Source organism: Balaenoptera physalus (genome assembly GCF_965194825.1).
Source record: "Balaenoptera physalus genome assembly, chromosome: 16".
Classification (NCBI taxonomy): Eukaryota; Metazoa; Chordata; class Mammalia; order Artiodactyla; family Balaenopteridae; genus Balaenoptera; species Balaenoptera physalus.
This window is the reverse complement of record NC_138898.1, coordinates 29960257-29981698: the sequence shown is the minus strand read 5'-3', so window position 1 is coordinate 29981698 and position 21442 is coordinate 29960257. Positions and strand designations below refer to the sequence as shown.

The following is a 21442-nucleotide window of genomic DNA, read 5'->3' as shown; positions in this document are numbered from 1 at the left end:
TGGTCTGCCCAAGTCCCTGACCTCCTTTATCTTTTGTTTTTTAAATTTATTTTATTTTGTTTATTTTTATTTTTGGCTGCCTTGGGTCTTTGTTGCTGTGTGCGGGATTTCTCTAGTCGTGGCGAGCGGGAGCTACTCTTCGTTGCAGTGCACGGGCTTCTCATTGCAGTGGCTTCTCTTGTTGTGGAGCACGGGCTCTAGGTGCACCGGCTTCAGTAGTTGTGGCACGCAGGCTCAGTAGTTGTGGCTCGCGGGCTCTAGAGCACAGGCTCAGTAGTTGTGGTACACGGGCTTAGTTGCACTACGGCATGTGGGATCTTCCCGGACCAGGGCTCGAGCCCATGTGCCCTGCATTGGCAGGCGGATTCTTAACCTCTGCACCACCAGGGAAGTCCCCCTGACCTCCTTTAAAATCCCCCTTTAAAGTCTCCACTGCCCAAACTCTAACACAGCACTTACAGCCCTTCAAGCCAACCTAATCTCATCTCCCACCTTTCTTCCCTCTACTCAATCCAACTACGTTTAACCTCTCCCTGCTCCCCAAGGACAATGGGTTCCTTCCACCTCCAAGCCTGCCTGTGCTGCTCCTTCTTTCCTGTATCCTGTCCACCATACATAAACTCCTATCTATCCTTCATGACCCAAAGGCTCCCTTCCAGTCAAGTTTTCTCAGACCACCCACGGAGGGAATGCTGTCTATACAGCCAGGGAGATACTCTGTAACTAGAGTGCCAAGATTCAAATCCTGACTATTCCCTCATCTGCACACTGTATGGGCTCAGTTTCCACCCTTGTCTAGTAAGAATTAGCCACCACATGATGGTAGAAAGGATTATATAAGATAATTCATGGAAAGCATTTATTACCTAGCCTGACACAAGGCAAATAAAAGGTATTATTACACTCTCATAGTGCCTGTGATATAAGTATTTGTATCCATTTGTCCTGCATTAAGCTGTGAGCCCCTCAAAGGTAAAGATGTGACTTCCCCACTTTTATCCTGTATGCCAAGCACTTCGCCTGGCAAACAGAATACATGTGAATGTAGTTCAGTCAGAGGACTGGCTTTTCTGGTTTCCGAATTTCACCTAGGTGGTAAATTAGTGTCTAAAAGGTACCCAGTGAACAGCCTCCTAGATTGTACCCTGCCTTACAGTACGCACATAGCCAGGCCACTTCAGGCAGGCAGAGGTGAAAAAGAGATGGTGGGGCTTTTAGCCTTTCAGAGACAGTTGAGCAGATTGAAGGCCAGTGGGATATGAGACCTGCCAGTTTCTGCCTGTTGATTACTTATGGGGGCTCGATAGGATGGACATGAAGAGATGAGGAATCAAGATACTAAAAGTCATAAGTGTGCACGCCAAGCAGGAAACACTCAGGAAAGATCCTCTCAGGGGACTTCCCTGGTGGCGCAGTGGTTAAGAATCTGCCTGCCAATACAGGAGACACAGTTTTGATCCCTGGTCCGGGAAGATCCCACATGCCGCGGAGCAACTAAGCCCGTGCGCCACAACTACTGAGCTTGCGCTCTAGAGCCTGCGAGCCACAACTGCTGAGCCCATACGCCGCAACTACTGAAGCCCATGCACTCTAGGGCCCATGCTCCGCAACAAGAAGGCACGGCAATGAGAAGCCCGTGCACCGCAACAAAGAGTAGCCCCACTTGCTGCAACTAGAGAAAGCCCATGCACAGCAACGAAGACCCAACGCAGCCAAAAAAAGAAAAAAGACTCCATTGAATTAAAAAAAAAAAAAAAGATTTTCTCCGGAAGTGGGTACCTGGAAGTAAACATAAGTGGAAGAGATGGGACAATAAGACAATCGGGAAGAAGAAACCTCTCAATATGGAAGATGAACAGTTGAACAAGACACAGCTCCTGCCCTCATCAAGCTTCTCAAATGAGAAGGGCTTTAAAGGAAGAGGTGGAGGTTGGCAGATAAAGGTGGGGAGGAAAGAGGATCACACAAGCAAAAAAGAGGCAGTCAAGCAATTCTGATTGGCCAGAGAGGGGGATAAAAGGAAGGAGAATTGAAGGATTCAGCTAAAAGTAAAAGAGTAAGTTGAAGCAAGACTGTCAAGTGCCCTGTAGGACCTGTTAAGGCATTTTGGGCTTCATTCACCCTATGGGTAAAGGAAAGCGAGGGAGTTTTAAGTAAACAAGTGACAGCACCAGATCTGTGTTTTGTAAAGGAGTGGTCGGGCAGGAAGATGTTCGCCCATCTTCCACCGCCAGTCCTCTCCTTGCCCACCATCTTCTGGTTCTAGAGCTGCCTTAACAGCAAGCAGGTGGCAAGAGAAGAGATCTTCCGGGAGATGTGACTGGTTCTAGAGCAGGGATCCCTACCCTGGGCAAAGGCTTCTGAAGGCATTCACCCTCTTAGAGAGGTTTTAAACATTCCTATTTTCCTGTCTTACAAACATCATTCACTGACCTCAAAAAAAAAAACAAACAAACCCTCAACATTGGGCTCAGCTCTGCCATTATTATTTTTATCTTCAGGAAATACAATTAGGAACTAATTTTTCAAAAAACGGTATTCTTTGTGTTATTCACCAAAAGTAAAAAAAAAAAGGAGGGGACCTGCATTCCCAATTGGCTCATTTTAAATTCTGGGCAGCACTGAGCCCCTGCTTCCCTTCCTAAGAGGCCTCAACTGTAGGGAGTGGACGGTAAAGAGAGGGGCCCGGGGAAGAAAAGTTGGTCACTGCAAGAGCAAATTTTCTCGTGCCAGGAGTTCTCCTCTTTCTTCCCATTAAATGGACCTGAGCAAATTCTGTTCTCACTGTCCAAATTTCTTCTTTCAGAATGAACTATGGCAGCGCCCCGGCCCGACCCCAGGAGGACACACGCAAAGTTCCTGGGCAGTAGAGAGGGGTCGGCGCCCGGGCCGGCGCGTTTCCGGGGACACCCCCCACCCCACCCCACCCCACCCACACACGGACAGCGTTTCCGGGGACACCCCCCCACCACAAACAGACACAGACACACACACACACGGAAAGCGCAAGGATGTGGGATCCCTGGAGAAGCCGGATGGATCCGGCCCGGAAAAGATGGATTTGTGATCGGGCCGGGGACCCCTCCCACCCGCTCCCGGGAGCCGCCCCCCCCCCCCAACCTCCGGAGCCCGCCTGGGCGGCGGCAGCCGCAAACACTCACCGAGTCCGGCGTTGGGCGGGACCGCTGGGGACGAGGACGGCGGCTCCGCCTCTGTGCCGCGGCGGCGTCTCGGCCCGCCACACGCCCTCAGGGCCGCCGCCCGGCCCACGGCTCGGAGCCCCGCGGCGGCGGCGGCGGCCTCGCCTCCATGGCGAGGGGAAGCGGCTGAGGGGCAGCGGCTGAGAGGCTACCGGGCGGGCGGCAGTGATGGCGGCGGCACCCTCGGGTCCGAGGTGGAACGCGCGCGCGCGCGTCTCTGTCAGCACCGCACTCGCCGCAGCCTCACTCCCGACCCGGCCTTGGCTGTAAAGAGCCTCCTCATTGGTGGTTCAGAGACGGGCGCTGGTTGGCGCAGACAGAACGGGCGTCTCCTGGCTCTCCTGGGCCCCGCCCTTGCGCGCCTCCGAGCGCTAGCTCGCCTGCCAGCCTGGGGCGCAAGGCCGGGTCTCACTGTCACCGTCTCACTGATGGCCCGGGAGATGTGCGCCCCACGGCAGCGCACATGACCCTGGGAGCACCGGCCGACCGTGCACCAACACCTTCCGCCTCTCTACTGTCCCACCTCCCTGGATGTGGGCCTTCTTCCCAGTTTACAGATGCGGAAACTGAGGCCAAACACAAGTTACACCAATGTCTAGCGATCAGGGCGGCCTGGAACTCAAAAGTCGTCTTTCCACTCCTGTCTCCAAACGGGTTCCCAACAACCCCCCCCCCCCTTTTTCTAATTGCTGCAAGGTATTTAAAGGGCGGAGGCTCTCAATGGGTAGGGAGAGGAACCTGCAAAACCCCTAGAAGAGGCCTAGCACCGTGGCTGTGGTCTTTCATCAAGTCAGCCTAGCCATCCCCACCCGAGCCCCAGGGAAATCTCCCCAGCTTTCCAGATGCGCATATCCGGGCCTGCCTTGCACCGAGCCGGGTAGAAACACGACACACGGTGCTCTGCGGTGGGGGTGTTTGCGATAGGCCTGGCGGGGGAAGGGGAGGTTCAAAGCGCCGAGAGGACCGGGAGATGCGTCTCCCCCTGAGGCCAGGGACCAGGGGCCGGGTGGGAGGTGCGGATCTCCTCCCCAGCGCACCCCGCCGCACGTGGGCACTTCAAAGCCATCGGTTAGTATGCCCGGCAACAGCGGGTTCCCAGGCTGCAGGACTTCAGGAATCGCTGAAGGCCGATTACACAGTCGTGGTGGGTGCCGGGTGAGACACTCCTCAGGTTGTAGTCCCCACGCAGGGTCCCTCGGACGCACCAGGACCCGCACAGGGGGAGTGGCGGGCAGTCTGTAGGCTGGAGAAAGATTGCCCAGCAGTGTGCAAGCGGAGCTTGCTGGGAGACCCTTCATTCCTGACCCGCAGCCTGAGCTGCCTGGGGTTAGCGGTGGGGAGCCTCCCTCTCCCGTCCGTGGTCCGGAAGACAGTCCCACGTTCAACGCGCCCCAGGGGAAGGGTCTGTGGCTGGTTGCAATCCGTTTTCATGGCGGGGACATTTAGGCGAAGGAGCTGAAGCCCACATCAGCGACCACCTCCAGTCCCCACCACCGCCTGCAGTTGGGGAGTCAATTTGGAACTCTATGCACCCCGTTGCCCCGATTTGTGGAATAAGCGTGTGCTGACCAGAGCCACGGCCTGGGAATACCGGGTGCGGCGGGCGTCCTTCGGGGCATCCCCTCCCCAGCAGGGAAGTCCCTCCTTGAGTAGGACTTGTGTCTCCCACTCCCTCTCAGCAGGGTTGGCCCAGAGGTGTTGTGAAATGACCGAATCCTAGACGCCTCTGCCCGACAGACACTCCAGCCCAAAGACCAGAGGCCACACACCCAGTCTCCTGTTAGAGCCCCAAGGGCAGCGAATGAGGGCAGGTCCTTCTGTACACCAACCACTTAGTTACCCAGAAAGTAGAAAAACTCACTCTATCCACACACTGAACTGCAAAGGTGAAAAAGCCTGAACTCAAGTGTTTGGAAACCCTGAAAAATAATGACTGTGAGTGCTGGAGATCCCTGGGTAGCTAGGATAGCAGTATGCTAGAACTAAACCCCGCCAGGCTTGCCTTACCTACATCTGACCTACACTACTATTACTTAGTATGTTTCTTTTGGTTTATTTTTTTATTTATAGTTTTACTTATACTACCATAAAAGGGTTTCACATGCTACTTATATTTCCTAACCTACATTAATATAAATATATATTATAATAAAAAGCATTCATCCTTGAGGTCATCTGAAGGATCCCCACCAGATCTGACCACACTTGGGAAAATGCTGTGGTTGGGTGTGGTAGTCAGAGAGCCCTGGGGTTCAAGCCTCACCACTGGTTGCTTGACCCGAGTCTCCCTCTGCTACTCTTCCTGGAACCTCCCAAGGCTGTACCGAGAATTACAGGCATGTGCAGTTTGGCAAGTAACCCATCCTCAGGAAATGCAGTTCCTTCTCTCCATGAGACAGCTGCATTGGGGTCAGAGCATTTGTGGTGTGTGTGCAGAGGTGACAGGACCTCACACCAAGGAGAGACAGGGCCTTGCATATTCCATCCTGGAGACCCTGAGAAGGAAATTTCAGTTTGGCGACCACACAGACCCTATTTGCAGTGGGAGAGGACAGAGTCCCATCCTCAGCTGCCCGCCTGTGGAGACCTGTCCAGACTCACCATCCTACCTGATGCCCAGGGTGTCCACAGCTCCACCCATCACCACAAGGCAAAGGGCTATCTTCCAAGAGGAGAGGAGAGGAGAGGAGAGGAGAGGAGAGGAGAGGAGAGGAGAGGAGAGGAACTGAGAGAGGGTGGGGAGGCAGTATTCTGCTCTAGACCCTGCTTTAGTCCCAGCCCAAAGGAGCACACACCTAGCCGTAGGCACTTGTCAGCCACCCCACAGGTGCCCCAGAAGTCACAGGTTTCATGAGAGAAGGATTAGACTAGGAGAACTGGAGGGTGTGAGTAAAGGACTCCTGTTCCTTTAGGCAAGTCACTTCCCCTTTCGGGGCCTCCTTTCCCCATCTAGTAAATGGACCAATGAGTCATTTGTTCAACAAATACTTATTAAGTGCTGCCGACCATGAGCTGGACACAGCAGGGAGTAAGACAGAAAAGGTCTCTGCTCTCAGGAACTTACAGTCTAGATGGGGAGACAGACAATAAACAAGTGAACAAAAAAATTTCCTAAATGCTATAATGAAAATAAAGCAAGGCAGTATGATACAAAGTTGAAGTAAATGAGAGCCAAGTGACTTCCCAGGCCATTCACTGTTCTATTCCCAAGGGTCATTTGCCGGAGTTTTGTACCTAAAAGAAACTGCAGCCCCCTCACCCTGAGAAGATGGCTTATAGGAGCCTTTGCCCCAACTCTCACTCCAGGGATATCCATGGATATCCTAAACCAGAAGAAATGTTTCCAAATTCTCTGCCCCCAGGCCCAAAATCCTGGTCCAAGGCTCAATCCTAGTTCCTTCCATTGGCCAAGATGACCCTACCTGTGACTGTAGGCCCAGGCCTGCTGTGCAAATCGCTCAGGGTAGAGAAGGCATTTTACACTAATTACAGTTGAGCAACCAAGGATTTGAAAAATAAATCTTAGTTGTTTTTTTAAAAATTTTTTTGTGCAGCAAACTAGTTGTTTTTAATATATCACTATTTAGGGACTTCCCTGGCAGTCCAATAGTTAAGACTCCAGGCTTCCAATGCAGGGGTTGTGGGTTCGATCTCTGGTCGGGGAAGTAAGATCCCACATGCCACATGGCATGGTCAAAAAAAAAAAAAAAAACACAAATCACTATAAGTGTATGCATTTGTCAAAACTCAGCAAATGTACACTTAAAAGCTGAGCATTACATATATTTTGTCTGAAAAGAAAAAATTGCACACAAATAATGAACTCTAGTTAATGAAATGCATTCTGAAGTATTTAGAGGGAGGTACTATACCAATGACTGCAACTTACTCTGAAATGCATCAAAAATAAGATGGATTAATAAAATGGATAGAGGGATGGATAGAGGGATAGACAGATGTATGAAAATTAAGCATAGTAAAATGTTAATGGTAGAATCCAGGTGGTGGGTATACAGGTGTTCACTGTAAATTCTTTCAACTTAGCTGTATGTTTTTAAGTTTTCAGGATAAAATGTTGGGGGGGAGAGATCAAAGTTTATCTTTATAAGAAAGTACACAAAACTGCTTTTAATTTTCAAGCAAGTCTACCCATGGACAATTCCAGTGCTTCTCCACACGCATACACACTTTTTATAAAGTTGTAATCACTGTTTGTATGTCGTTATTTCTCACATATTTCTAAAACTTCACATGTACCGTGTTTTAAAATTCATTAATTAATTTATTTTGGCTGCGCTGGGTCTTCGTTGCAACACAAGGGCTTCTCTAGTTGCAGCATGTGGGTCCTAGAGCGTGCCGAACTCAGTAGTTGTGGCCCGCAGGATTAGTCAAGGCATGTGGGATCTTAGTTCCCCAACCAGTGATTGAACCCGGGCCCCCTGCACTGGGAGCGCCGAGTCTTAACCACGGGACCACGAGGGAAGTCCTCACATGTACAGTGCTTAGTGTTTGTATATCACATGAGTAAATATGCTGTATGTTTGGGGACACAGGCTTTTATTGTGTACATTCTAAATGCACTGCCCAGGGCCCCCCTTCCAGAGAAAGAGGACTGGGTTGGATGGTTCCAACCCTTTTTCTAGTTAGAAAAGCTGGAGAAAACATTTGTTAAAAGCACTGAAGGGAATTCCCTGGCGGTCCCGTTGTTAGAACTCCACGCTTCCACTGCCGGGGGCACAGGTTCGATCCCTGGTCGAAGAACTAAGATCCCACATGCCACACAGCGTGGCCAAGAAAAAAAAAAGGCACTGAAGAGGTACCAGGGCAGTGGAGAACTGTGGGGGCAAGACTGAGGAGGAAAAAAATCCCAGAGTGACCCCAGTATTGGGAATCTCCTTTCCTTTCCCTGAAGGTGTCTGCTGATTCTAAGAGGGAAGGTTGATAGATTGTGCCAGACTGTGATTCCAAATTTCCAAACTGGCCAAATTTCCAGTTTTACACACTCTTCCAGAGCCTTGCTACTCCTCTATCAAAAGATGGAATCTATGAAACCCTTGGAATTGGATGGGGTAGGCCCATGTAACTGCCGTGACAAACAGAATATGACAGGTATGATACTGTGTGACTTCCAAAACTAGGTTAGAGAAGGCAGTACAGCTCTACGTGGCTCTCCTGGGATGCTGCCCTTGGGACCCCGCTGCTATGTTGTGAGGTAGGTGTTCTGGCTGACAGAACTAAGGTTCCAGTCAACAATCAGCTTCAACTGCCAGACACGTGAGTTGCCAAGCCCTCAGATTCCAGTCCCTAGCTGTCAAGTCACCCCCAAACTTTGAGTCTGCCAGCTGATGCCCTAGACATTGTGGAGCAGACAAACCATCCCTGTTTTATCCTGTTCAAGTTCTCTAAGTGGTGAGAATAACAAATGATTATTTTACAATTTGATTTATATCCCCTTGCAGGATTTTCACAAACTTACAACTACAAATCAGGTGGGGGAAGAAAAAGAAACAGAAACATCTTACCAAGCTTGAGTCTCTCACTCTTTTTAAGCATAGCCCTAGGGGCGTCAAAGTGGGGAAAGCCAGATGTTCCAGGGAGGCCTGCCTTCTCTCTGGGCTTTGGTTTCCTCCTTTGTCTTCCTTCAAGACTTAACGGGGGCAACAAGAAGAAAGGTAATGCCCTCAGTGTTGGATAGGGGCGCTGGGGCATGAAGCCAAAGTGCACTGGAGTACAGAGGCCAGAGGCAGAGAGCCTGGAGGGCCACGAAGGCATTCCCACTGACTGGAGGCAAAGCCTCCACTGAGGGGAGTGGGGAGCCAGGGGTCTCCAGTTTGCAGTTCTTCCTTGACAGAACTGCCAAAAGGAGAATTCCATTCTCCTTTTCTCTTCAGTCCAGAGACCACTCAGAATTGCTCACCACTATCCAGTGGGCAGGGTTTCCAAAGGCTCCTCCTTGATCCCTCCAATCCAATGGCCACATGCCTCTCATTAGTCCTCCAATTCTCACTGTAGTGCAAACCAGGGGCCTTGCTTCAGGATCCCCTGCTCAGAGGGCCTGACTGCAGGTCCAGCTGAGTCATCCCTCCTCCATCACAACAGCCAAGGAGAAGCTCTAAGACCCCCAAATGTCCAATATGGTTTCAAATCCCAGTCTTGCCACATACTTGCTCCCCCATCCTCGATCCTCTTCTGTAAAATGGGGTGATATTAACTATCTCACAGGGCTGTCTTGTGGAATAAATGAAAACAATGGTAAAGTGCTTAGCATGTTTCGTGTGTATGTGTGTGGGTGTAATGCTTTTCAGTGTGGTTCTTGATGGCTTGGTGCTTATTATGTTTTGTGCCATCTCTCCCCATAATCTTCCTAGGGGCTGTGAGCTTGAGAGGACTTTCCTTGGTAACTGTGGAGAGGGGTCTGTAAATATCACTGGAGAAGCTCCCTCTCCAGTACCCCCACAATCAAACACATGGTTCTGCTGAGGTATCTGGAAGGTTCTGCCTCCAGCTTGCTTTTGCTTAGACTGGACTTGCATAGACAAGTGCTCGAAAATGTTTCGACTTTATTTACAACCAGAACCTTGGTTCTCATCCCAGCTCTTCGGGCTTTGCTCTGGGGGAAGAGCTAGATGAGCAATGACACTTCTGCCAGGCCCAGGGCTTGCGGAGATGAGCAGGTGGGTCCCTCACTTCTTCTGGGCTTGAGCCCGGGCCCGCTGAATCTTGTCAGCCGTGGCCCCATCTGTGGCTCCGGTGCAGTGGGACAATACGAGGCTCATCTCTGCCTCATTCCGGTGCTCGATGGCAACGTCTGCAGCCTGAGCCACGTCCCTGGGGTTTCAGCAGGAGGGGAGATGGTATTGCGCTGCCCAAGGGCACAAACCATGCCTCTCATCAGCCCACTGGCTCAGCCACCCAGCACCCTTAGGGCTCTCAGCAGACGCACCCAACGAGAAGCAAGGCCTTGACCTTCTGCTCGGGACCCACGCGGGAAGCATACTTTTTGGCTTCATATTTGTTGTGTTGCTTCATGCAGATTTCCACAAAGGGCTTAGGAGAGGGAGAGGGTGGAGAGGGAAGATAAGGCAGAGCCCTCCTGTTCTCTCTCTTATGAGCAAAGCCCAGTGGATTTATTATCCCAATGTATTTTATATACCCTTCAGTCTGTATAACGCCCCCCCATTCCCACCCAACATACACATACAACAGTTGTGATCTCAACATTCTTTGGGCAGAAACAACCTACCACAAAGATCTGTTAGAGCTTTGAGACCAATTATTTCCATGTGTCCACTCCACCATCCACTGCTACCCACTCACAGCAGGCACCTTCCTGCCCTCCCAGGGCCTGAGTTTTCTCTCATGGCTGCCCTTATCCCACCGACCCACCACACCTCTGAACAGCTTGCCACAGAAAACAAACCCCTCAACATCCTCCACTGCCTCTCATATGTGCCCTCCCTGTGCCCCTCCCCCCCAAACAGGACTTTCCTTCAGGCACGTGGTGTCCCTTGTGGCCCTCCTTGGGGAAAGCAGCTCATTCTCCCTCCCTACAACGTTTGCAGGCAGACTCAGGCCCATCCTCCCACGTGCCTGGCCCAGGAAGCTCCCACTAGCTCTGTGGGAGAGCTGAACAGAGGTGTGAACAGACTGTCTGAGCCTGGCCCTCTCCGCAGTACTACCTCACTGGAGGTGGGGTAGAGGAAGGGCCCCATCTCACCAGATAGCCGATGGGTGATTTCTTGCTCTTAGAAAACTTCTCTAGCTCCTCCCAGTCTTCCAGATCTGCCAGGGCGGTCAGCTTCAGCCACCAGAGCCTGTGGGAAAGTTGGGCATGGAGGTGTTGCAGGAGGGGCAGGGGGTCCTGGGACCTATAGGCAGACCAGGCCCTCACCTACCTCTTGTCAGGGATGCGGAAGTCACGTGCCAGCTGCTCCGCGCGCTTGTTTTGGCCGCTGAGGATGAGGGTGGTGACCGTGTCGTGTAGAGACAGGTCTAAGAACCGGCCCCCCAGCTCATCTTCTAGGCGTCGCTGCAGCCGTAGGAGCCGCATTTGATCCTCTGTGGCCTGGGGACAGGGATAAGGCAGGACAGGGATGAGAGCGACAAGGAGGGAAGACCGGGAGGGGAGGAGAGGAGGTTGTTAGAGAAGAACGGGACAAACCTTGGCTGCAAACTCATTCTTGGCCTTGTAGAAAGCGTCGGCTGCCGTCTGCAGAGCCGCAACTCGCCCCTCAATACGCTGCAAGGGCAAGAAGGGACACTTGAGTTCATAGCACAAAGGACCTCGGCCCTCCCACCCAGGCTACGGTTTTCTCCCCCATCCCTGTGCCCAGGGTTACCAATGCCAGCCTTGGCCGCTGGGCGCACGGCTCTGCTGTCCCTAATGGGAAGACCAGCTCCTCTGGGACCAATCCCCAGCCTGGCCTCATGTCTTCTCAAGCTCTCCCTCCACAGTGAGGACCAAATGGGGTATGTGCCGCATTCAAGGCCTAGACTCCTGGAGAAGGAGCCAGACCAACGGCCCAGCCCGTGGGCCCCAACCGCCCTGCGGCCCTCAGACCTCCTCTGCAGCGTAGCTGGCTCGGATGTGGAAGCTGCCCAGCTCCTGGTGGTTGTCATCCTGATTGTAAAGGTCCTTCAGCGTCTCTAGCTCTTGATGCTTACAGAACTGGGGCCACAGCAGGTGGGCAGTCAGCAAGGCCAACTCAAGGGCTCAGGAGGCTCCACCCCACGCTGCCCCCCTGCACACACCTGTCGGTACAAACTTAAGGCCATGGGCTGGTTCCGAAGAGTCATGAAAAAGTCTCCTCGGTTCAGCTCATTCTTCAGGTGCAGCAGCACCGTGAACACTACGGGACAATAAGGTGGGATGCGGGTCCAGCCCAGCCCCTTGCTCAGCCCAGGGTCCCCAGCCTTGTCCTCACCCAAACCCTGCTCACCCAGGTCAGTATCCCCACTCTCGATGGCCTTGCTTAGTGCCAGTTTGCTCCTCTTCATCTTTAGGAGAAGGGGAACCTGTTCCCCAGAGCGTGGCTCATATTCCAGCAGCTGTGGGGTGGGGAGGAAGGCACAGAGAGAAGGAGCTGGCCTGGGGACCTCTAACACCCACATCAGAGCATCCAGGGAGGGCTAGGCGCCCAAACCTTGATGGCCAGCTCCGTGCGGCCACAGCCATAGGCTCGTGCAGCAATGTCAGAGTAAGAGACACCAGGTGTGTCCCCCAGCTTCTGGTTAATGGCTCGAGCAACATCCTCGTCAGACACGTCCTTCTGTTGTACCTGCAGAGGGAAGGGGGTGTCACACAAACCTGGCTCTCACCCCTTAACCCCCACCCCACTGCCTTGATCAGGACCCACCCTTTCAGCTCTACACTTATTTCCTACACCTCACCAGGGCCTGTAAGCCCCTAAATGCCCTTGAACTCTGTCCTATATCCTCACCTTGTAGCAGGCCCAGTGGGCCAGGATTCTGCTGACGCCCTGCACTTCAGGAAGCCGCAGGTACTCACATATCTGAATGGCCAGGGGGTAAAGCCGCCGCAACACAAGCCTGGCAGACAAGGGAGGTGAAGGGCACAAGGGATAAAGTGGGGTAGAAAGAGGGCAGAGTGGTCCCAGCCTATAACTCCAGCCTCCCAGATCCCAAGGAAATGAATCAGGAGCAGTGACCACAAGAGCACACCAGGGGCTGTAATGCCTCCCCACTTACAGCCCTCCTCCCAGCACCCTTGGGCTTGCTGTACCTGTCCAGCAGCACCTGGATGGTGAGCTGCTTGTATCTGTATTTTATTTGGTTAAGGATCCAGCTGGGAGATAAGTCCTATTTGCCAAGGACCTTCAGGAGGCATCTCCATCCCCTTGCCCTTCCACCCCTGGAAGTAAACACCCTGTCAGCACACTTGGGGATACTGGCTATAGGTGAGGGGAATCCCGATGTGATAGTCCCGAATGGCATTGAGTACACGAAGGTCCTGACACATGCGCACAAAGCTGTCGGGTGGAAATCTGTCCAGGAAACACTTTCCAAAGGAGGCCGCCTGAAAAGAGCCAGAGGGCAATAGAGAGCTTCCCTCTCTGCCAGCCCACCCCTGCGCAGCACCCCCTCCCTCCAGCCCTGCCATCCAGCCCAACCCTGAGCAGACTCTTCTGCATGTCTGGCCAGTGCTCATGTCCCGCTGCCTCGATGCACTGCTGCACAGCCTGGGGCAGCTGCCCCAGCTCCTGGATCTCCCGCAGGTACTCATCCGCCTTCTGGCTCTCTTTCTGGGGAGCGGGGAAAGTGCCAGGGACAGTGCGTCATGACCGAGAACACCTCCATGTCTGGCCCCCAACCCCTCTGGACTGTGGTTCAAATGGGCTTGTTTGGAAGGCTGCAGAGGCCGGACCCCAAATCCCCTCAGCCCACTCAGTCCTCCCCGCAAGGTGCCCACACACACCCCTGTATCAGCCCACAGTTGCCTGTGAGGGTCCTGAGACCTCTCAATAGAGCCCTGACTTGTGCCTAGACTGGGGGTTCCCTGCCCCTCCCTATCACCACACGGAGGACACCATGTCTCTTCGAGTCACCTGAGCCAGCTCTCTCTAGCCCAGCCCAGCCCAATGTCCTGCCTGGACCCCTGTCTTGACAGGTAGCACTTGGCTGCAGGGGCATGGGCTGGGCCAATTAGGGGAAGGGGAAGGAGAGCATCCTGGGGCCCAAGGAGAAGCCCAAGGCTTTACCTCATATTCCTTCTGGGCCTCCAACAGTAGCGCTCCAGGGGCCATTGAGGCAATTTTAAAGATCTCCTCGCTGGCCACTGGGAGGAAATTGATAAGTGGGAAAGGGGGTCAGGAAACCCTCAGCTCTACCTCAGTACCCTGATCCTACTCTGGGGCACTGGCCCAGGGCAGCTGTGGTGCCGAGGAGCCCCTGCCCCAGGTCACCCGGCGCTCTTATGAGGGCCTCACCTGGAACCTCGTGCAAGAACTCATGGGTACTGCGGGAGAAGATGCGGACCCCATCCAGCTCAGGCACCAGGTAGGAGTCCTCATCCAGCACGAACCTGAGCTTGGTCAAGGTTCCTAAGAGCACCCAGAGATGGGGCAGGGCAGGCGACCCTCCTTCCCCCTCCTCACCCCCAGCAGCCCTCCAAGGATACTGGATGCCCTCAGGTGCGTCGCCCACCACCATTAGCCGTCTCTCCCAGGCTACCACAACGGCCCTCTCCTTGCTGCGAGGACGGCTGCACCTGTGGACAGCACCACATACACACACAGGGACACACAGGATGCCTGGTCCACAGCCATGTCTCCCACATCGCTGCTTGTATCACTTTGCCTTGGGACAACCCTGCACAGGCTTACTGCCGCTTATCCCATTCCTGTGGCTGACCTGTCTGCTTCTCTCTCATCCTGTGCTGTCAACTCCCAGGGGTATCTGGGGCCCACAGGGGACTGGCCCCTCAAATATGCACTGGCAGAGAAGACAAGATGCAAGCTCCACTTGGCTTGGTCAGTAGACAGGATGAACCAACATGTCCCAGGAGACAAGGCTATGTCCACTTCTACCCCCAGGATAACACCCTCATCCTCACCAGACCATCTGCTTCGGGGGAGCCCGGATGTTGCAGTTGAACTCACACAGCTTCTCCTGAAAGGGTGCAGGGAATGTCATGGCCCTGTCTCAGCAGTCACCAGTCTGGTTCAAAAGCCCTTCCCCTACCCACAAGAGATCTTTCCTAGACAAGGCATGGTGCCCCTGTGTTGTCCCAGGATCACACCTTGAGAGATGCTGTCCCCATCCAGATGTACCCTGTGTCTGTGAAGAGCGCCAGGTGTCTGTAGGTGAAGGAGACAGCCATCTGCAGGAAGCTGCTCACTCCTGGGGCTAGGCCAGGTGGTATCTGCGGCAGGGCCGGGGAAGACACCAAAGATACTGACTTCTCAGAGCCTCCCACTGCCTCCCCCAGTCCCTCCAGTTCACTCCCACTCAAGGCCCCTCACCACTGCAGAGCAGGCTGCGTGATCCAGTAGGTAAAGATCAGGTCCTACAGCCAGAAGAACGTGTGCCACTCGGTCCTGGCACACTGTGGTCCAGCATGAGGGTGCACTCTGCAGACCTGCGGCCAGGGAAGAGGACAACCTCAGGCTGACCAGAGCCCACAGTTTCTGCCTCTGATGGTCCCATGGACTGCAGGCACATTTGTGGGCAGTGAATGCTGCCTCAGGGGTGTCAGGGCTCACCTGGCACCTCTGGCATCCGGCGGAGTTTGAGGTCGCCCACATTGGCACTGAGGGTGAAGCGGTGAGCCCCTGTGAGGATGGCCACCCCAGAACCAAACTCAGTATGGAAGATCCGGGCATCTAGAACCCGGTTCTGGAGCACCTCCTGGAGAGAGGGGCCGTGGGTTGAGGGAGCCACAGATTCCCAGACTCCATCCCTTTTCCCCAGCCCCCTGGGGCCCCTACATTGCCCATGCTGAAGTGTCTCCGGAAGTCACCATGAAGCCCATAAACCAGCACGACCCCGTCTTCCTGCACACAGAGCAGCTCCTCCTCAGCTGACCAGCCCAGGGACACCATGGGCCCACTCTTCCACTGCAGAGGAGAGGGAGGTTCCAGAAGCTGTCCTCGGGATGCAGAACCCTGTCCAGCCCCCAGCCGCAGGGCAGGCAGGGTGCTCACCAGCAGACTGGCCAGAGGCACACCAGAAGCCGAGTAGATCTCGAGAACTGGCCGTGCGCTGGCAGGCTTCTCCTTCCGCCCAGGGTTCCTCAGCAGCGCTGTGGTTTGAGAAGAAACCTTCTGTCCTAGCTGCCCAGGCCCACCCCATGCGAAGCAGGCCTTACGAGCTAGCTCCTTAGGCCCGCCCCACGTGCGGCAGGCCTCCCGAGAACCAGAATTAAAAGCATCTCAGTAGGGTGGAGTGGGGGTGGGTAGCATATGCCAGCAAGAACCACCCAACAGCAAGGACCCCAGGAATCAAGGACCCTGAGTTCATCCCGCAGTCCCAGAGCATGCAGTGCCAGAGGGGCGACTTACCAATGGGGCCCCCATAGGGCGCGGCGGCCACCAGGCAGTCCCTCAGTTCCTCCTTCAGGTCCCAGTCCATGCTATACAGCTCATATTTCCTGCCCACACAGTGACAAACAGAGATTAGACTCGTCATGATCCTGCATCCAGATGGGCTGAGCCCCAGAGGAGCCCCTAATGCCTCCATCTGTTCCCCTGCGAGGGGCAGGGAGGGGTGATGACTAGAAACAGTTAGGCCAGCTGACCACATGCATGCTTAGGGATAGCAGGTGAGGGAGCAGAGGGTGTTTGGAGGGCAGGCTGTGTGGCCAATATCCAGGGCACAGAGTGAGGTGGGACTAGGGTGGGGTGGTTGGCTTGAGCCTGCATTAGCAGGAAATAAGACCCTCCAGGAGGGCCTCTCAGGATAGACAGCCTTTCTTCTATTTCTGGTTCTTAACACTGAATCTGGTTATGGGCTTTATACCCAGGGGTCCAGCTCAACGCCTGTTGCTAATGAACTCAGTTTTAGAGGTACTGAGTGAGCAGTGCCTGAAAGAAATCCAAGAGGAGCTCTTTAGTAAGCCTAGAGCTAGGGAGAGTCATGGGTTGCAAATGCCAATATATGAATGCTTGACTCACAGGAGGTAACTGAACTTACAAACTGGCAAACTGGCACAAGATGACTGCAATCTGAGATATGCATGGATCACCAAGAGACGTGCTGCATGGGAAGACAGAGGAGGCTTGAGGCATGCCATCATTTGAAGGCTGGAGGTGGGGAAAAGGGGACAGAGAAGGAGTGGACACTACACCAGGATACCAAGAGAAGACAATGTTCAAGAAGGAGGGTGTTTCGGCTAGTATCATTTCAGGAAACTTCCCGTTAAAGATCAGGAAGATGTCCATCATTTCTTTCTATTGACATTCTTCTCGGCATTCTAGCCAAAATAATTTAAGAAAAAAAAAACCCAGAGGTTTCCATTTTGAATAAGGAATGAGGTTGCTACTATTTATTTACAAATAACGAGATAATCTACTTAGAATATCCAAAGCAGTCTATGGAACAATGAAAGAAAGAGCTCAGTAAGTGATCAACAAAAATCAATATATTTTTTTCTATACCAATTAGTTTTCTATACCATAGCAAGAACTAATAAGAAATATAACTTTTAAAAAGATCCTAATCTTGATAGCAATAAAACTATGATACCGAAGAATAAACCTAATAAACATTTTTTGCAAAATCAAATCAGTTTACTCAAGGATATAGAAGACACGAAGAAATATTCTAAAGGATCTATAAATGCACGAGAATTCCAATAAAAATCAGCCCAATTTTTTGGTGGGTAGGGAAGCACAAACTGATTCTACAGTTCATCTGGGGGGGCAAAAAAGGTCATCTGAAAGAGAAAATACTGGATAATATTTAAGAACATTTGAAAACAGGAAAACAGATATATATATCAGATATTGAATACACTTAAAAACTAAAGTTAAGGACTTCCCTAGTGGCACAGTGGTTAAGAATCCGCCTGCCAACGCAGGGGACACGGGTTCGATCCCTGGTTCGGGAAGATCCCACATGCCACGGAGTAACTAAGCCCACGCACCACAACTACTGAGCCTGCGCTCTAGAGCCTGCGAGCCACAACTACTGAGCCCGTGTGCCACAACTACCGAGCCCATGTGTCACAACTACTGAGCCCGCGTGCCGCAACTACTGAAGCCCGCGTGCCTAGAGCCCGTGCTCTGCAACAAGAGAAGCCACTGCAACAAAGAGTAGCCCCTGCTCGCCACAACTAGAGAAAGCCCGTGCGCAGCAATGAAGACCCAGTGCAGCCAAAAATAAATAAAATTAAAAAGAAAAAAAACTAAAGTTAATTAAAACTTGCTTTGGCACAGGAATAAGCAAACAGATCAATGGAAGAGAAGATAGTCCAGAAAAAGACCTGGGAATAGAGTATGTAATAAAGATGGCATTTCAAACTGGTGCAAATTGATACTTGAAATGAGAAAATGGGCCATATGAGAAGTTTCACAATAAATGCTATTTCATTACTTAATCTCTATATAATAAAATATTTTCCAGATAGAATTCAAGATTTAACTGTTTTAAAAAAAGCCATATCAGAACAAATCTTGCTTATTTTTACAATCTCAAAGTAGAAAAAAAATTCCTAAACATGATATAAAGCCTGGAAGTCACTAAGAAAAATAACAAGTGGGTCTAAATAAAAATTAAGAACTTCTGTGTACTTCTATATAAAAGGTGTAAAAACAATACATATTTATATTTGCTTCTATTTGAAAAAAGAAACTACAAAGTCTCTAAGAATCTAGTAACAGTGGTTACTTGCAGGTGAGGGGTGGAATCAGTTGAAGAGGAGCAGGGATGGGAATGAGACTGAGTTTTTAAACCACAGTAACAGCTATTTATGAAAAAATTAGCATTAAAAATTTTTTATACAGTAAATAAATCCACCAAAAACAAACTAGGAAGACAAACTATGAAAAGGGAAAAAAATGTAACACATGTGAGAAAGGAATACTGTTCTTAAAAATACAAAAAGCTCTAATTAGGGCTTCCTTGGTGGCGCAGTGGTAAAGAATCCGCCTGACAATGCAGGGGACACGGGTTTGAGCCCCGGTAGAGGAGGATCCCACATGCTGTGGAGCAACTAAGCCCATGCGCCACAACTACTGAGCCTGCGCTCTAGAGCCTGTGAGCCACAACTACTGAGCCCGCGTCCTACACTGAAGCCCACGCGCCTAGAGCCTGTGCTCCCCAACAAGAGAAGCCACCACAATGAGAAGCCCGCGCACCACGACGAAGAGTAGCCCCCGCTTGCCCCAACTAGAGAAAGCCCAAGCGCAGCAACGGAGACCCAGTGCAGCCAAAAATAAATAAATAAAAACAAAAATACTTTTTAAAAAAAGCTCTAATTACTTGTAAAAAAAAATGAAAAGAAAAGTAAAAGAAAAATGGTCAAGGGCTATATCATAACTATGTGAAAATATTTAAAAACAAAACATAAAAAACTTGAGAAAAATGTAAGCTAATATTTTCATAATGTGAACTATGGAAACGTCTTTCAGAGTAAGACACAAAACCCAGAAATTACAAAGGAAAAGACTGATAGACTTTATCACATAAAACTTAACATATGTATGTTAAACATTAATACATAAAAGTCAAGTGACTACTGTGAAAAAATCTGTAACATTTGTAACAAAGGGTTATCAGGGAGAACGCGTAAAGAGCTCCTTTACAAATCAGTAGAGACAAAATAGAAAAATAGTCAAAGGATATGAATAGACATACTTAACAACTAGGTAATTATGAATTTAAAAATTATTTTTATGTTTTGGCCATCTGAATGGCAAAAAATTAAGAGGTTAATAAATAACATGGAATATTGCTGAAGATGTGGAAAAATGAACATTTTCCTACATATTGGTGGGAGTGTAAAATGGTTCAACCCTTATGGAAGAGAATGAAGCACTTATGTATCCAATTTTTAAATGTGTATGCACTCTAACTTAGCAATTTCCTTCCAAGAGTCTAACCTATGAAACTACTTGCACAAGTACACAAAGGTATGAATTCACTGCAGCACTGTTTAAAACGGTTTCTAAAAATCCTGGAAAAATCTCCTTAAATGCCCATTAAAATGAGACTGGTTAAATAAACTACTTATGCCCATTTTGGGGAATATTATGTGCCTACTAACAAAGTGACTGGGTATGTTGACATGAAGTGGCCTCTAAGATATATTGTTAAGTAAAAAAAAAGGCAAGCTGCAGTGCAGTATGAACCATATGAATCCACTTACACAATAAAAAACTGAGCACATATTTTTACAAGCATATTTACATATAATCATATGTATGTGTGTAAATACATAGAAGAACTCTCATAGGCCTCCACACTGAGCCAGCGTGGAGAAACAGTGGTTACCTTTGGAGAGGGTGGTGAATGGGGGAGGGGAATAGGGAGACTGACAATTTGTAGGCTATATACTTCTGCATTATTTGAATTTTTCAACCCCATGTGCATTTCTTTTGACCTTTTGTTACTAAAATCCTTAGATGAAATCTGATGGGAAGATAGATATCCAAACAGACCTAGCATGCCAGTTATCAAGTCACTGACAAACAGCTCCAAATTCACTCTTCCATATGTGTTTTGTGATAAGAGACAGTATTCTTTTAAGAATTTCTCCTTCACAGTGAGCCTGATGTTGAGCCTCCTCAGTAGAGGGCGCTGGAGGAACACTGCACGAGGAAGAGGCTTCTCCTGCTGCTTCCAGCAGGGCAGTCACCCAGCAGCCAGGGTGTGAGGACATCTGGTGGTGCTCTGACCAGCCATACAGCAACCTCCAAGGCTTGCCCAGACTGGCTCCCTGGACAGACACGGCATTCCAGGCCTCCTGCCTACACCAGGCCCTACTCCCTCTGCATGCCAAGATGCCTGGCCACTGGCTGCCCTGCCTGTAGCCTTGAGTGTTTCCACTGACCCCCTCTGCACAACCATGCACCCAATCACTGGCTGTGGCTTGCCTTACAGACACTAAGTGCTCCAGGCTGCCGGCATCAGCTCCCCAACTCCCTCTGCACGCCCACACCACTGACCCCTAGTTGCAGCTCACCTGTGCCCCCTACCCGCTGAACCCCAGAGGGTTGCTTCTTGCTGGCCAAGCAACTGTGGACCAGCTCTGGCCCAGGGAAACCAGTAAACTTCACTGCCATCCGGTGGGCTGCAACTGTATTTTCTCTGAGGCCTGAAATGAACCCCAGCCTGGGGAAGGTCCCTCCTTCCAAGTTTGTCGTTTCTTGAGTACTCTCCCTCAGCCCTAGGCTACCATATAAAAATTTCTCACATCTTATAGTTACTCTTTATGACAGCTTAATAATTCCTTACATTTATTAAACTGGCCCGGTTTACATCTCCTGACTGGACCCAGACTAATTGGTGCAGGGAGTGGCCCCAGGAGACAGACCCCTAAAGATTGGATTTGAGGACTGGTTTGGCCATGTGCTTGGGCTTGGGTGCAGTGCCGCGTTCCCTGACAATGCAAAACGGATGCTAGTAACCCACTGCGTGCAGCAGCATCACAATTAACCAAACCTGTAGTTCAGTGTAGTGAAATGCCAAGTCAAACACGTGCTTGACTGTATGGCAATAACGATGATTATAAAGGCTGTGGTGTGGATGGGTTATTTTGAGGGCACTTGAACATTTACAAAGAG

The 21442-nt window shown here is 51.0% G+C and overlaps 2 protein-coding genes and 1 long non-coding RNA gene across 9 annotated transcripts in view; 1 reads left to right on the top strand and 2 right to left on the bottom strand.

The window, feature by feature from the left end:
- PTPRA (protein tyrosine phosphatase receptor type A) overlaps nt 1-3470 on the bottom strand; it is a 186121-nt gene extending 182651 nt beyond the window's left edge. For both annotated transcript variants that reach the window (XM_082428497.1, XM_082428498.1), the window contains exon 1: nt 3162-3470. The gene's annotated coding sequence lies outside the window, so the exon portion shown is untranslated. The remainder of the gene's footprint in view (nt 1-3161) is intronic.
- Nucleotides 1-21442, top strand: part of LOC309644681 — a 236613-nt gene that overhangs the window by 208449 nt on the left and 6722 nt on the right. The gene's annotated exons all lie outside the window — the stretch shown is intronic.
- VPS16 (VPS16 core subunit of CORVET and HOPS complexes) overlaps nt 9744-21442 on the bottom strand; it is a gene marked incomplete at its 5' end in the record, with an annotated part of 22524 nt that continues 10825 nt past the window's right edge. The window contains 24 exons of one of the 6 annotated variants that reach the window (XM_082428484.1): nt 9744-10028; nt 10144-10247; nt 10918-11014; nt 11096-11265; nt 11362-11439; nt 11761-11868; nt 11952-12049; nt 12140-12248; nt 12344-12478; nt 12641-12749; nt 12943-12978; nt 13109-13236; nt 13331-13462; nt 13919-13995; nt 14147-14241; nt 14338-14427; nt 14773-14828; nt 14959-15081; nt 15182-15297; nt 15422-15566; nt 15647-15775; nt 15863-15960; nt 16220-16308; nt 16851-16960. In XM_082428484.1, the coding sequence (XP_082284610.1) occupies nt 9884-10028; nt 10144-10247; nt 10918-11014; nt 11096-11265; nt 11362-11439; nt 11761-11868; nt 11952-12049; nt 12140-12248; nt 12344-12478; nt 12641-12749; nt 12943-12978; nt 13109-13236; nt 13331-13462; nt 13919-13995; nt 14147-14241; nt 14338-14427; nt 14773-14828; nt 14959-15081; nt 15182-15297; nt 15422-15566; nt 15647-15775; nt 15863-15960; nt 16220-16308; nt 16851-16960 (2577 nt within the window). In that variant the 3' untranslated portion in view covers nt 9744-9883. Of the gene's footprint in view, nt 10029-10143; nt 10248-10917; nt 11015-11095; nt 11266-11361; nt 11440-11760; nt 11869-11951; nt 12050-12139; nt 12249-12343; nt 12479-12640; nt 12750-12942; nt 12979-13108; nt 13237-13330; nt 13463-13918; nt 13996-14146; nt 14242-14337; nt 14428-14772; nt 14829-14958; nt 15082-15181; nt 15298-15421; nt 15567-15646; nt 15776-15862; nt 15961-16219; nt 16309-16850; nt 16961-21442 lie in introns of those variants that run through there. The other 5 variants (XM_082428487.1, XM_082428486.1, XM_082428485.1 and 2 more) reach the window with 5 other exon arrangements.